Genomic DNA, 15,496 nt, shown 5'->3' with positions numbered 1-15,496 from the left:
ATCTCAGCTCACCACAACCCCTGCCTCCTGGGTTCAAGTGATGCTCCTGCCTCAGCCTCCCAAGTAACTGGGATTACAGGTAACCACTACCATGCCTGGCTATTTTTTTATTTTTAGTACAGATGGTGTTTCACCATGTTGGCCAGGTTGGTCTCAAACTCCCGACCCCATAGGATCTGCCTGCCTCGGCCTCCCAAAGTGCTGGGATTACAGGCATGAGCCACTGTGCCCAGTCCATTTAATTATATTTATAGTGGCTGGTCATGCAGTGGCTCAGGCCTGTAATCTCAGCACTTTGGGAGGCCGAGGCAGGTGGATCACCTGAGGTGAAGAGTTTGAGACTAGCCTGGCCAACATGGCAAAACCCCACCTCTACTGAAAATAGAAAAATTAGCCCAGCATTGTGTCAGGCACCTCTAATCCCAGCTACTCAGGAGGCTGAGGCACGAGAATCACTTGAACCCAGGAGGTAGAGGTTTCAGTGAGCCGAAATCATGCCGCTATACTCCAGCCTGGGCAACAGAGCGAGACCCTGTCTCAAAATATATATATATATATTTTTTTTTTATAACTTCCAATGTAAAGGCATATTTCTTCCATCCAAGGTGTGTGCTATAATTCATTTACTGCATCCCCTTCTGTTGATAATTTAAGTGGTCTTCAAGCTTTTGCCACAATAATACAATAATGAATCTCATATAAAATTATTTTAAACATCTTCAGTGATTTCCTTGAGCCTGATTTGTAACAGAATTATATTAACTCTTTCTTGAGAATATCTGTTTAAGTATCTATCATCTACTGTACAAACTATTTTTTTTTTTTTTTTTTGAGACGGAGTCTCGCTCTGTCACCCAGGCTGGAGTGCAGTGGCCAGATCTCAGCTCACTGCAACCCGCCTCCCGGGTTCACGCCATTCTCCTGCCTCAGCCTCCCGAGTAGCTGGGACTACGGGCGCCGCCACCTCGCCCGGCTAGTTTTTTGTATTTTTAGTAGAGACGGGGTTTCACCGTGTTAGCCAGGATGGTTTCGATCTCCTGACCTCGTGATCCGCCCGTCTCGGCCTCCCAAAGTGTTGGGATTACAGGCTTGAGCCACCGCGCCTGGCCCAAACTATTTTATTTATTTACTTTTTTAGAGACAGGGTCTTGCTCTGTCACGCAAGCTATAGTGCAGTGCCACGATCATAGCTCACTGCAACCACCAACTCCTGGCCTCAAGTAATCCTCCTGCCTCAGTCTCCCATAGTGCTGAAAGTACAGGCATGAGCCACCACACCCAGCAACTCGGTATAAGCCACTCTGTATAAACTCCTTTTTTAATTCAAAAAAAATTTTTTTTCATTTTCTGAGGCAGAGTTTCACTCTGTCGCCCAAGTTGGAGTGCAATGGCGCGATCTTGGCTCACTGCAACCTCCGCCTCCCGGGTTCAAGCGATTCTCGTGCCTCAGACTCCTGAATTGCTGGAACCACAGGCGCCCGCCACCATGCCCGGCTAATTTTTGTATGTGTAGTAGAGACAGAGTTTCGCCATGTTTGCCAGGTTGGTCTTGAACTCCTGGCCTCAAGTGATCCACCTGCCTTGGCTTCTCAAAGTGCTGGGATTACAGGCATGAACCACCGTACCTGGCCTGTATGAACTCTTGAGGTCCTACACAAGAGAGATCTGTCTCAATAATCTTTTTTTTTTTTTAATTTTCTGACTGCTTCATTTTTCCTTCATATCAGTAATCTTTGAAGCCTTAGGACCTGGTTCTCACAATATGTTTAATGTTGCTATATGTATATGTGTGTATATATATATTTTACTGTTAATGTTTACTGTTGCTATATGTATGTGTTTGTATATTTCCTTCCTTCCTTCCTTCCTTCCTTCCTTCCTTCCTTCCTTCCTTCCTTCCTTCCTTCCTCCCTCCCTCCCTCCCTCCCTCCTTCCCTCCCTCTCTCCCTCTCTCCCTCTCTCCCTCTGTCTTTCTCTCTCTCTTTCTTTGAGATAAAGTATCACCCTGTTGCCCAGGCTTTAGTGCTGTGGCCTGATAACCGCTCAGTGCATCCTCAACCTCCTGGGCTCAAGCGATCCTTCCCACTCAGCTCTCCAAGTAGCTAGGTCCACAGATGCGTGCCATCACACCCCGCTAATTTTTACATTTTTTTGTAGAGTCAGGGTGTCACTATGTTGCCCAGGGTGGTCTCAAAGTCCTGAGCTCAAACAATCCTTCCGCCTAGGCCTCCCAAAGTGCTGGGATTACAGGCGTGAGCCACTAAGCTCAGCACATGTTGCTATATTTTTTAAATATGTATTTAAATGTCTATATTCCCTACTAAACTACAAGTTTATTTTTTTCTTTTTTCTTTTTCTTTTTCTTTTTTTTCCTGTTTGAGACTGAGTCTTGCTCTGTAACCCAGGCTGGAGTGTTGAGATCTCAGCTCTGCCTCCCGGGGTTCAAGCGATTCTCCTGCCTCAACCTCCTGAGTAGCTGGGATTACAGGCACATGCCACCACGCCCTGCTAATTTTTGTATTTTCAGTAGACATGGGGTTACACCATGTTGGCCAGGCTGGTCTCGGACTACTGACCTCACAAGTGATCCGCCTGCCTCAGCCTCCAAACGTGCTGGGATTACAGGTATGAGCCTGGTCAGTAGGCACTATTTCTTTCTTTCTTTCTTTCTTTCTTTTCTTTTTTAAGACAGAGTCTCATTCTGTCCCCCAGGTTGGAGTGCAGTGGTGGGATCTCGGCTTACTGCAAACTCTGCCTCCCGGGTTCAAGCAATCCTCCTGTCTCAGCCTCCTGAGTAGCTGGGACTACAGGTGCCACTACCAGCCCGGCTAATTTTTGTATTTTTAGTAGAGACAGGGTTTCACCATATGAGTCAGGCTGGTCTCAAAGTCCTGACCTCAGGTGATCCACCAGCCTAGGCCTCCCAAAATGCTGGGATTACAGGCATAAGCTACCACGCCCGGCCAGTAGGCACTTTTTTTATGTCTATTATTTATTATTGTAGACAACTGACACTCCTTCCCCCGCCCCTGCCCCTGCCTTTTTCTTTTTTAGAGACGGGGTCTCGCTCTGTCACCCAGGCTGGAATGCAGTGGCGCGATAAGAGCTAAATGCAGCCTCGAACTCCCGGGCCTCAGGCCATCCTCCTGCCTCAGCCTGCGGGGTAAATGAAACTACAGGTGCACGCCACCACACCCGGCTGATTATTTCTAAATGATTTACTTCATCAACACTTCCCACATGAGTAGGGCACACAGTAGGCGCTCCATAAATACTTGTCAAACGCCTACAGGAAGGAATCAATGCCTGGCAAGAATGAATCCACCTTCCACTATGCCTACCTCGCTAAAAACTACATTTCCGGCCGGGCGTGGTGGCTTACGCCTGCAATCCCAGCACTGTGGGAGGCCGAGGCAGGCGGATCACGAGGTCAGGAGATAGAGACTATCCTGGCTAACACGGTGAAACCCCGTCTCTACTAAAAATACAAAAATTAGCCGGGCGTGGTGGCGCATGCCTGTAGCCTCAGCTACTCGGGAGGCTGCAGCAGGAGAATCGCTTGAACCCAGGAGGCAGCGGTTGCAGTGAGCCGAGATCACGCCACTGCACTCCAGCCTGGGCAACAGAGCAAGACTCCATCTTTAAAAAAAAAAAAACAAAAAACAAAAAAACAAAACAAAAAACTACATTTCCCTGTGCACTTGGCGCGACGCACTCCCACGACGTTTGAAAGAGCGACAATTACTTCCCACGGCCCCTTACCGCCCCCTCCCGCCGGTGCCACAGTGGTTGATGGGAAGGTAGTTTTTACGCACTTTGGCCGGCCCCTAGCGATCTGAACCCAAACTAAATTTCCCAGCAAGCAGCGCGCGGGCCTGGGAAAAGGGGCAAGATGGCTGACTCCGAAGAGGGTGTTTTGCCGCTGACGGCTGCTTCCACTGCCCCAATTTCATTCAGCTTCACTCGCATGTCCGCACGGAGGCGGCTGGCCGACTCGAGAGACGGCGCGAGGCCATCTCCGGAGGAGAAGGATTTCTTGAAAACCGTGGAAGGGAGGGAGCTGCAGAGGTGACGCGCTGGGTCTTTCACACCTTGGAAATCGCTGCGGTGGGCGTAAGCGGGAGGGAGGAATCTCACTCAGTCGTTTGTCTTGGTGACAGTGACCTGTTAAGCCTGAAACACAGCCTGAGTAAATTCGTGGAGGCCAGAAGGCGGGAGTTTATAGGAGGGGTGTATAGAAGGGGTGGGGAAATTGGGCCTGATAGCCGTGGGAATTGCGAAGAAAGGATGTATTACTGAGAAGTGTCTAGGACTTGAAGACACTGAGGTGTGTGCGTTCTGGGAGAAGGAAAGAATGAGAAAATGACAGGACTTGCTAGTGTCTCAGCTGAAGTGGTAGGTCTCCGATATGGGGAACGGGAAGGAGCGGCAGATTCAGGTTGATGGAGGCCACCATCAGCTTAATGAGGAGAGGAGAGTCTGAGGGAGGGATTTCCAGAAGAGAATCAGGCATCTAGGAAGCTGTTTGGGAACCTGGAGCTGGGGAGGGTCTAGGCTGAAGATAGTGATTTGTGGGCCATTGTGGAAGCCGGTCTTGAGTTAAACAGAGAGTCCAGGACTTGTTTCTCGAAGGCACTGACATTTACGAGTTGGGGGCACTGGGGGAGATAATCCAAAGAATGCACTATCAGAGAGGTACAGGAGATCCAGACATGGAGTAGAGAAGGCATGGTCTGTGGGGCTGGGGTGAGTTTGGCTCTCGTGTTTTCTCTGAATAAAGGAGTGTGACCCACTGACACTGCCATTCTCCCAACCCCACCCCTCTGTGTCCACATCAGTGTGAAGCCCCAGGAAGCCCCCAAGGAACTCGTCATCCCTTTGATCCAGAATGGCCATCGCAGGCAGCCACCAGCCCGGCCCCCTGGGCCATCCACAGATACTGAGGCCTTGGCAGATGGGGTGCTGTCCCAGGCTGTGAAGGAGCTCATTGAGGGTGAGTGATGCCCCTTTACCCTTCCCCAGTGAAGGAAGAAGATGAAGAAGGTGGAAGGATAGAGTGGGACTTCATTGCTCCCTCCTATTCTTCCCTTAGAATCCAAGAAGTCTCTGGAAGAGAGAGAGAATGCGGGTGTCGACCCCACGCTCGCTATCCCCATGATCCAGAAAGGATGCACCCCCAGCGGGGAAGGGGCAGACAGCGAACCCCGGGCAGAGACAGTGAGCTGGCCCCTTGTCCCCCTCCTGCCCCAGCCTTTCTTTGCCCTGTCTGCCAGGCTGTGTCCCTGCACATAGTGGGGAAAGTCTGTGTGTGCTAGAGGCCCGCCACCTGTCCTTTCTCCTATCATCCTTTTTGGAAGCATTACCAAATGAATCTGGATATCTGGATGCTAAAAACATACTTGAATCCTAGGATTATCTGAACGAGGTGTGCAGCAAAGGGAACAGGAAATGTAAAGGCCCTGAAGGTAGACACTGCCTAGAGTGTTTGCGGAACACCAAGGAGACCAGTGTGACTGAAGTGGAATGAGTGAGGGGAAGGGATAGTAGACGAAGTCAGAAAGGAGATGGGGGTGCTAGACAAGGCAGGGCCTTGTAGGCCATTGTGAGGACTTTGGCTTTTACTCTGAGTGAGATGAGAGCCTGGGCAAGCCCTGAGCATAGATGAAATATGATTTATGATTTGACAGCATCCCTCTGGCTGCTGTGAACAGACTCATTAGTGAAGGTGGAAGCAAGGGGATGAGTAGTCCAGGCTAGAGATGCTGGGGACTTAGACCAGAGTGGTCTGGAAGGATAAGTAGGGTTTAGTGAGAGGGAAGAACAGAGTGAGTACTCTTGTTGGTAGTAACAGCCCAAGCAATGGCATAGTGGCAGAAAATCGATGTGGTGTGTGTCCATCAGTGAGGCAACATGTGGTGTGTCTGGAGTGAATGGGAAGGAGTGATGATGGGAGGTGACAAGAGGAGATGTGAGAGGCGTGTCTACAGGAGTAACCAAGTCTGTCTTTCATACCCACAGACCTGACTTTTCACCTCTTCTTTCATAAATTTCTTGCATTGCTTCTTTGGAGTCTAGTTCTCCTACAGCCCCAGAACACTCTCTTTCAACTGAACTGTTCTCTTCAGCCTTCAGATGTGCTCTGATTTCCTTCAACTTTTTTTTTGTTTGTTTGTTTTTTGTTTTTTGAGACAGAGTCTTGCCCTGTGGCCCAGGCTAGAGTGAAGTGATATGATCTCGGCTCACTGCAGCCTCCCGCTCCCGGGATCAAGCGATTCTCCTGCCTCAGCCTCCCAAGTAGCTGGGATTACAGACACGTGTCACTACCGCCTGGCTAGTTTTTGTATTTTTAGTAGAAACGAGGTTTCGCCACGTTGGTCAGGCTGGTCTTGAACTCCTGACTTCAGGTGATCTACCCACCTCGGCCTCCCAAAGTGCTGGGATTACAGGCAGGATCCACTGTGCCCAGCTCCTTCATCTTTAAAGAAAAAGACCCTCACTTCCCTCTTCATCCTTTCATCCTGTTCCAGCTTTAACCTCATTCCTCTAATTTTTCCCTCTATAAACCTCCTCCTGCAGCTTTATACATATCAGGTGACCAAAAATTCCATCCATCCTTCCTCTCACTCAGCATAAAAACCTTAGAGTCGGCCGAGCCTGTAATCCCAACACTTTGGGAGGCTGAGGTGGGCGGATCACCTGAGATCAGGAGTTCGAGACCAGCCTGACCAACATGGCGAAACCCCATCGCTAGTAAAAATACAAAAATTAGCCGGGCATGGTGGAACATGCCTGTAATCACAGCTACTCAGGAGGCTGAGGCAGGAGAATCGCTTGAAACCAGGAGACTGATGTAGCAGTGAGCTGAGATTGTGCAACTGCACTCCAGCCTGGGCAACAGAGCAAGACTTCATCTCAAGAAAAAAAAAAAAAAAGAAAACCTTGGAGTCATCCTCAATTCCCCTCTTTATTTCATGCCCCATACAGTTTGCCAGCGCAATCCTTCATCTTTTTTCAAAATGACACCCAGAACTGACCACTTCTCACCACCACCAATACCACTGCAAAGGGCTGAGCCACCAGCATCTCTCATCTGGACTATTAGAGTAATTTCCTCACTGGTCCCTCTTACGGCTCCCACCTGGCTCAGGGTCCTCTGACTCCTGCCCAGCTCTCCTGATTTGATCTCTTCCCCACCCTTCTCTGCTCTCTACTCTCACTATCTCCATTTCAGTCATGGTGACTTTTATCCCTCACACATACCAAGCCTTGTCCAGCTTCAGGGCCTTTGCTGTTACTGTGCTTTCAGCTCGGGACACTTTCTTCTCATATCCTCATGGCTCCCTCTGCTATCATTTCCTGATCTCTGCTTAAATGTCAACCCAGAGGCACTCCCTCTCCATCCCTCTGCTTCTTCTTACTCTGCTTTCTTGTTCTTTACGTCACCACCTGACATATCATGTTTTCTGGGTTTTATTTATAGTATGTCTCCACAACTAGATCAGAAGCTCTGCAAGGGTAGGGGTTTTTGTCTGTTTGGTTCACAGCTTCATCTCCAGTACCTAGAACAGTACTTGCCATAGACTAGGTGCTTTCTATTTGTTGAAGGACTGAACACGGAGGAGTACAGTGAGGGATGGAAAGAGGAAATCAAAACACCCTTGAGCTGATTGGAAAAGATGCGTAGCAGGTCTCCCAGTGGGTGGCAGCAAGTGCACTTCAGACAGAGGACCCAGTGTAAGCAAAGCCTGACCCTCCTTCCTCTACCTGAACCTGTAGGTGCCAGAGGAGGCTAATTATGAGGCGGTCCCTGTGGAGGCCTATGGGCTGGCCATGCTGCGGGGCATGGGCTGGAAACCTGGCGAGGGCATCGGCCGCACCTTCAATCAGTGAGTTCTGGGATAGGGGCGAGGGGACAGACAGATCAGGCTGCAATCAAGATCCCCAGGGTCATTGCCAAACCAGAACCACTCCAGGCAGGGAGGGAGGATACATTATCGCCCTAACTAATTCAGTAGCCCCTTCTACTACTGTTTTAAACTCCCATTTGCCCTTTGAAACTCTAATAGAATCCCATTTATATAAAGTCTGCCTCTAGGGACACCAATTTCTTCATCTGAAAAATGGAGGTAATAGTACTGACTTCACAGGTCTGTTGTGAGAGTTAAATGAAATTATACACATAGGCCAGGTAGTGGCTCATGCCTGTAATCCCAGCACTTCGGGAGACTGAGGCAGGAGGATCACTTAACCCCAGGAGTTTGAGACTGGCCTGGGCAACATAGGGAGGCCCCATCTCTACAAAAGATTAATTAATTTTAAGAATAGAAATTAGGCCAGGCGCGGTGGATCAAGCCTGTAATCCCAGCACTTTGGGAGGCTGAGACGGGCAGATCATGAGGTCAGGAGATCGAGACCATCCTGGCTAACATGGTGAAACCCCATCTCTACTAAAAAATACAAAAAACTAGCAGGCAAGGTGGCGGGCGCCTGTAGTCCCAGCTACTCGGGAGGCTGAGGCAGGAGAATGGCGTAAACCCGGGAGGCGGAGCTTGCAGTGAGCTGAGATCCAGCCACTGCACTCCAGCCCGGGCGACAGAGCGAGACTCCGTCTCAAAAAAAAAAAAAACCAAAAGAAAAGAAATTAGAGCCAGATGTGGTGGCTCATGCCTGTAATCCCAGCACTTTGGGAGGCTGAGGCGGGTGGATCACAAGGTCTGGAGATCAAGACCATCCTGGCTAACACGGTGAAAGCCCGTCTCTACTAAAAAAAAAAATACAAAAAATTAGCCGGGCATGGTGGCGGGCACCTATAGTCCCAGCTACTCAGGAGGCTGAGGCAGGAGAATGGCGTGAACCCGGCAGGCGGAGCTTGCAGTGAACCGAAATCGCGCCACTGCATTCCAGCCTGGGCGACAGAGTGAGACTCCATCTCAAAAAAAAAAAACAAAAAAGATAAAGAAATTATATACGTAAAGCACATACAGTAGGCCCTGACCCCAAGAAAGCGTAGACTAAACATTTGCTATTGTCATGCAGACTTACAACCCTTTCTTCGCAATTGAATTGCAAACTCAAGAATTCTGAAAACCAAACATTTTTTTCATAACCCATTGGCAGCCAACTATGACCTGAATTGGCGTTGATTTTTTTTTTTTTTTTTTTTTTTGAGATGGAGTCTCTGTTTGTCACCCAGGCTGGGATGCAGTGGCACAGTCTCAGCTCGCTGCAACCTCTACCTCCCGAGTTCAAGTGATTCTTATGCCTCAGCCTCCTGAGTAGCTGAGATTACAGGAATGCACCAGCACGCCTGGTTAATTTTTGTATGTTTAGTAGAGATGAGGTTTCCCCATGTTGGCCAGGCTTGTCTTGAACTCCTGACCTTAGGTGATCTGCCAACCTCGGTCTCCCAAAGTGCTGGGATTACAGGCATGAGCCACCGTGCCCAACCATGTTGAGTATTTATAGTCCGTTTCTCCTGCTTGGTGTGAATATTCATATGATTTCCCCTGTAGAAATAGTATATATTTGGTTACAGTGATCTGCCTCTGATCTCACTGTAGATATCATGTAATAGATGGTATATGCCACATGTTATTAGGTTGAACCAAATGAAATTGCTGTTTCTGTAGGTCAAAAACAGTCCTAATATGAGATCGGAAAGGGCAACCTTGAAAATATCGATGGGGGCCAGACACGGTGACTCACACCTGTAATCCTAGCACTATGGGAGGCCAAAGAGGGCGGATCAGCTGAGGTCAGGAGTTCGAGACCAGCCTGACTGACATAGTGAAACCCTGTCTCTACTAAAAATACAAAAATTAGCTGGGCATGGTGGCATGCGCCTGTAACCCCAGCAACTCGGGAGGCTGAGGCAGGAGAGTCGCTTGAACCCAGGAGGCGGAGGTTGCATTGAGCCGAGATCGAGCCATTGTACTCCACCCTGGATGGCAAGAGCAAAACTCCATCTCCAAAAAAAAAAGAAAAGAAAAGAAAAGAAAATGTCAATGGTGGGGGCGGGGGTTTGGGCAGGGAGAGGAGGTAAATAAGGTGTTGAAGACTATTGCATCCTCTCCAACAAACCCATATTCTCCCTGCAGAGTAGTGAAGCCCTGTGTCAACTCACTGAGGCCCAAGGGGTTAGGGCTGGGTGCCAACCTGACTGAGGCCCAGGCCTTGACCCCCACCGGCCCCTCCTACATGCCAAGGCCAGATGAGGAGCAAGAGAAGGATAAGGAAGATCAGCTCCAAGGGCTGGTGCCAGGAGGAGCTGTGGTGGTTCTTTCTGGCCCTCACCGAGGCCTCTATGGGAAGGTAAGGAACCAAGATATCCTGGGAGCCCAAAACAGGCAGCAGGGAAGGTTGATCCGAGGGTCAGATGGAGGAATAATTGGGTTTGAGGTAGAAAGGCTGGGAGTCCTAGTCTTTTAGGTCTGCTTGGCCCACTGCCTCACTCAGTAACCCGGGACCACTTGTTGGCCTTTGTGAGCCTCAGTTCCCAGCTAAAAGGAAGAGAGTGCCATATGCCACAAGTCTCTGAGGATTAAATGCTTAAAGGATCCAAGGAAGCCCCACAGTCAGCTGAGGGAGACACAGGAACCAGACCTGGTCCCACTTAGGGGTCAGAGTCTGGTTGGGAAGACAGAGGAAGCAGGCCTCTTAGAGGTAAGGGATTGACATCTTGGTCCTAGGAATGTGGGTGGAGTCCACAACCCCTACCTGACTTCTTCCCCTCAACACTTTAGGTGGAAGGCCTCGATCCTGACAATGTTCGGGCCATGGTTCGTCTGGCTGTGGGGAGCCGGGTGGTGACTGTTAGTGAGTACCGCCTGCGGCCTGTCTCCCAGCAGGAGTTTAACAAGAACACCTTGGACCTTAGTGAGTGAGCCTCTTGTAGAGCTAGGGGAGTTGACGACGCATTCCTAGGGGTGGCAGGGCCTGGCTCATGGGGTGGTTTTAGATCTGCAGCAGGGAGGGGCAGCAGTGTGCCTGGCAGGTATGACTTCCAATCACAGGTCAGGAGGTGAGAATGGACATAAGTGACTTATTCCATTTGATTGGAGAAAGGTCAATGTCGTACCCCGGGGTCTGTAGCCTGTCTCTGAGTGGGAAGAAACAGGTGCAGAAAGCAATTCCTACCCTCGAGATCTTTGTCCATTTGGGGTGATGAACCTCTCTTTTACTAGGGAGTGAGAACTGCTAGGATTAGGGTGTGACCAAGAAGGAAGGAATTCTAGACAGACAGAACAGCACAGGCGAAGGCATTTCAGTAGGATGGGGCAGTTTGGCAAATGGGTACAGACAGAGCTTTCCGGAAATCTCTAGTCGACACTAGGTGAGCATTGTTGGTGTGGGCTAGGTCAGCTATGGGAGGGTTCCTGAAGGAAGCTGAAATGGTTAAGAGGTCGGGGAGAGGCATTCTACTAGCAAATGCATGAGGGGTGAGAGGGGTACTTTGGCAGGTGGGAGGTGGCTCTAGGCTGAGACATGGCCTTGGAAGGAAAGGGCAGTGAGACACTGAGGCTCTGTCCTGGTTCTCTTAACCTCTTGAACAGGCCAGGTGAGCAAAACTTCCTTCCCCAGGGCAACAGAACGGAACTGCCTCATCACGGAAGACCGTCCGGAATCAAGAACTCCACGTCCAGCAGGACAACTCAGAGAGGAAGCGGAAACACCTTCCAGACCGGTGGGACTCTGAGCATATGGGAGGGGTCAAGAGGGCAGGGCTGTGGGTAGGCTCGAGCAGCCAGGGAAGGCTTCCAAGGCAAGGCAGGCTCATAGAAGGAACTGGGAACTGCATTGTGGGTGGGTTTCATAGCATAGGCAAAGGGAGGGCAACTGTAAAGTGCATCTGATGAAGAGCTAAGCCTGATGCTCAGACCTTCTCCACAGACTGGATGGGCCTGCAGCCAAGAGTGAGAAAGCAGCCCCCAGGAGTCAGCACTGGTTGCACAGGGACCTGCGCGTGCGTTTTGTGGACAAGATGTATAAAGGAGGCCAATATTACAACACCAAGGTGGAAACCCTGCAGCTTGAGTCCCCTTCTCCCCCCAGGGACTGGGCCCCCCTACCTCTCTAAAATCTCACATCCCCCTGACCTGTATCCCCAGATGATAATTGAAGATGTCCTAAGCCCAGATAGCTGTGTATGTCGGACAGATGAAGGCCGAGTCCTGGAAGGTGAGTTTGAGTGATGGCAGCTGGAGGTTGATCAAGAAGAGTGTCTTAGGCCCAGAGCCTGGCCCAGGCAAAGCTGGGAGGTTGGGCAGAGTTCAGGTATTTTGCAAGGCCTAGCATCCTCTTATAGAGCATTAAACACTTCCATGATGGTGGTTATCTTGAGCCTCACTCCACTCTCCCAGTCTGTCAAGTTTTCTTTTTCTTTCTTTCTTTGTTTTGGGGGGACAAAGTCTTGCTCTATCACCAAGGCTGGAGTTCAGTGGCGTGATCTCGGCTCACTGCAACCTCCACCTCCCGGGTTCAAGCAATTCTTCTGCCTCAGCCTCCTGAGTAGCTGGGATTACAGGCAAGCGTCACCACACCTGGCCAATTTTTGTGCTTTTAGTAGAGATGGAGTTTCACCATGTTGGCCATGCCGGTCTTGAACTCCTGACCTCAAGCAATCCTCCCGCCTCGACTTCCCAAAGTGCTGGGATTACAAGCGTGAGCCACTGCACCCAGCCTCCGGTCTGTCAAATTAGCATGGAAATTACTATTTCTTCCTCTTGTGATTGGTGCCTTAGTGAAGGGATGTGTAGTGAGCTCTCAGTGCAGGGCAGGGGTTAAAACATGCTCACAATAAAAAGTGCCTGTTGTTATCACCACCACCATATAGACATGCTCCTTTTATTACAGTGATTTTTGTAAACTACTCCTTAGGCTTCTTCATCTGTGAAATGGATGTGGTGGGACTCCATCTGTCAACAGGGTGTAGAGTGGCTCCAGGGAATACGGGAAAGGCCCTTCTTTTTTGTTTGTTTGTTTGTTTGTTTGTTTGTTTGTTTTTTTGAGACACAGTTTTGCTGTCACCCAGGCTAGAGTGCAGTGGCGCGATCTCAGCTCACTGCAACCTCTACCTCCTGGATTCAAACAATTCTTCTGCCTCAGCCTCCTGAGTAGCTGGGACTACAGGTGCCCACCACTACACCCAGCTAATTTTTGTATTTTTAATAGACAGGTTTTCACCGTATTGACCAAGCTGGTCTCGAACTCCTGACCTAGTGATCCGCCTGCCTCAGTCTCCCAAAGTGCTGGGATTACAGGCATGAGCTGGAGTGCTGTGACACCATCATGGATCACTGCCACCTCAAATTCCTGGTTTCAAGCCATCCTCTCACCTCATCCTCCTGAGTAGCTGGAACTGCAGACACTCACCACCACGCCTGGCTAATTTTAAAATTTTTGTAGGCTGGGTACAGTGGCTCATGCCCGTAATCCCAGCACTTTGGGAGGCCGAGGAGGGTGGATCACCTAAGGTCAGGAGTTCGAGACCAGCCTGACCAACATGTCGAAACCCCGTCTGTACTAAAAATACAAAATTAGCCAAGCACAGTAGTGGGCGCCTGTAATCCCAGCTACTCAGGAGGCTGAGGCAGGAGAATCGTTTAAACCCAGGAGGTGGAGGTTGCCGTGAGCCGAGATCATACCATTGAACTCCAGCCTGGGCAACAAGAGCCAAACTCGATGTCAAAAAACAAAAAAAAAAAGAAAAATTGTAGAGACGAGGTCTGACCATCTTGCCCAGGTTGGTCTCGAACTCCTGGGCTCAAGCGATCCTCCCACCTCAGCCTCCCAAAGTGCTGGGACTACAAGTGTGAGCCACCACGCCTGGCCAGGAAAGGCCCTTCTGACAGGATGCTGGCTGGGCTGGTCCTTGCTGTGGGCCTCACTCCCCTCTCCGTTATCTGTAGGCCTGAGGGAAGACATGCTGGAGACCCTGGTTCCCAAGGCAGAGGGTGACCGTGTGATGGTCGTGCTGGGCCCACAGGCTGGAAGGGTGAGTCTCAGACCTGGCAGTAGAGGTTTGTGGGTCGTTCAGGGTCTGTCCCAGGGTCTAGGCTGGCCTTGTTGATTCCACTTCACCTCTGTTCCAGGTGGGACATTTGCTGAGCCGGGACAGAGCACGGAGCCGGGCTTTGGTGCAGCTGCCAAGAGAAAATCAGGTGGTGGAGCTTCACTACGATGCCATCTGCCAGTACATGGGCCCTAGTGACACAGATGATGACTGACCCATGGGACTCCTCCCATCCCCCAGGCTGGTACCAGTTCTGTACCATATGAGAAAGTTGCCTTCAAGAAGGTGGGAAGATCATTGTTCCATCCTCCACTTCTGGTGCAGTCCTGGGACAAGGACAAGGGAAAGGGATGGGTAAACCAGTAGGGAAGCTAGAAACAAACCCAAGGTTTACCAAAATTTAGGGTATAATAAAAACCATTTCAAGTACTTAATAGAAAGATGAAATCATAAGTGGTATGATGAGCTGCGAGTTAAGGTGGGAACTGAGTTGACTGAGGTGGGAACCATTTCATTTTTCAGCCTTGCTTTTCTGCTCAGGGTACAGGACAAGTTAAAGGACTCATTTGATTGTGAGCTCACTCTTGGAATATAGAAACTATGAGCTTCGGCACAATGGTGCATGCCTGTAATCCTAACACTTTAGGTGGCTGAGGTGGGTGGATCGCTTGAGCCCAGGAGTTCAAGACCCGACTGGCCAACAAGGTGAAACACTGTCTCTACTAAAAGTACAAAAATGCAAAAAATTATCAAGGTGTGATGGTGCACACCTATAATCCTAGCTACTCAGGAGGCTAAGGCAAGAGAATCGCTTGAACTCAGGAGGCAAAGGTTGCAGTGAGCCCAGATCGCACCACTGCACTCCAGTCCGGGGGACAGTTAGACTCTGTCTAAAAAAAAAAATCTTTAGCTGCTGTGGAATCTGAAATATTATATCTCTGAACAACTTCCTGAGCAAGAACTCTAGCAACTAGCAGCAGAGTATGCTTTCACTCTCAGTTTAGAGCAGGACCCCCAGAGAATATGCTGAGCCTGGGGTGTTCCTCTGTTGCCCAGACTGGAGTGCAGTGGTGCAATCATAGCTCACAGCATTGACCTCCCGAGCTCAAGTGATCTTCCCTTCTCAGCCTCGCAAAGTGCTGGGATTATAGGCACTGGAGGCACTGAGCCACTGCGCCTGGTCTCTGGCTTGTATTTTTTTAATCATAGGGAGGATGTTCCCAACTTCTCATGTCCAGTAGTCCGTTTCCTATGCTTTATGCACTTCACTCTGTCAAGGAGGCCTCCTGCGTTCTCCAGTCATAATAAACCAGCCTTGGTAGCACCTTTGAGAAGGGCTAAAGCTCCCCAGGGAATGGCACTGGGGCTCTGTCTCTGCCCTGTAACACCACATAACCCGGCCATTTCAGACACCTTCCATCTTCTCCCTGTGCCACAATGCTAAAGTAGATATCTCATCAGCTTCAGATTTCCTGGAATTCATCT

General features: G+C 49.9%; 1 protein-coding gene across 4 annotated transcripts; it reads left to right on the top strand.

Moving 5' to 3' along the window:
• Positions 1-3,872: 3,872 nt before the first annotated feature.
• Positions 3,873-14,451, top strand: GPKOW (G-patch domain and KOW motifs). Of its 4 annotated transcripts, none has more exons than XM_030933763.1 (12): positions 3,873-4,068; positions 4,839-4,993; positions 5,093-5,217; positions 7,777-7,886; positions 10,098-10,311; positions 10,555-10,662; positions 10,743-10,815; positions 11,581-11,683; positions 11,890-12,013; positions 12,108-12,177; positions 13,908-13,993; positions 14,091-14,451. In XM_030933763.1, exons 1-12 carry the CDS (start codon positions 3,893-3,895, stop codon positions 14,223-14,225), a joined length of 1,479 nt encoding a protein of 492 aa, XP_030789623.1. In that variant the 5' UTR covers positions 3,873-3,892; the 3' UTR covers positions 14,226-14,451. The 4 variants fall into 4 exon arrangements, with proteins under 4 accessions (XP_030789623.1, XP_030789622.1, XP_010360902.1 ...); XM_030933762.1 differs by having other exon boundaries at positions 10,743-10,875; XM_010362600.2 differs by lacking the exon at positions 10,555-10,662.
• The last annotated feature ends 1,045 nt before the right edge of the window (positions 14,452-15,496 follow it).

Source organism: Rhinopithecus roxellana, chromosome 7 (assembly GCF_007565055.1).
Source record: "Rhinopithecus roxellana isolate Shanxi Qingling chromosome 7, ASM756505v1, whole genome shotgun sequence".
NCBI classification, from domain to species: domain Eukaryota; kingdom Metazoa; phylum Chordata; class Mammalia; order Primates; family Cercopithecidae; genus Rhinopithecus; species Rhinopithecus roxellana.
This window is presented reverse-complemented; position numbering and strand designations above follow the sequence as displayed.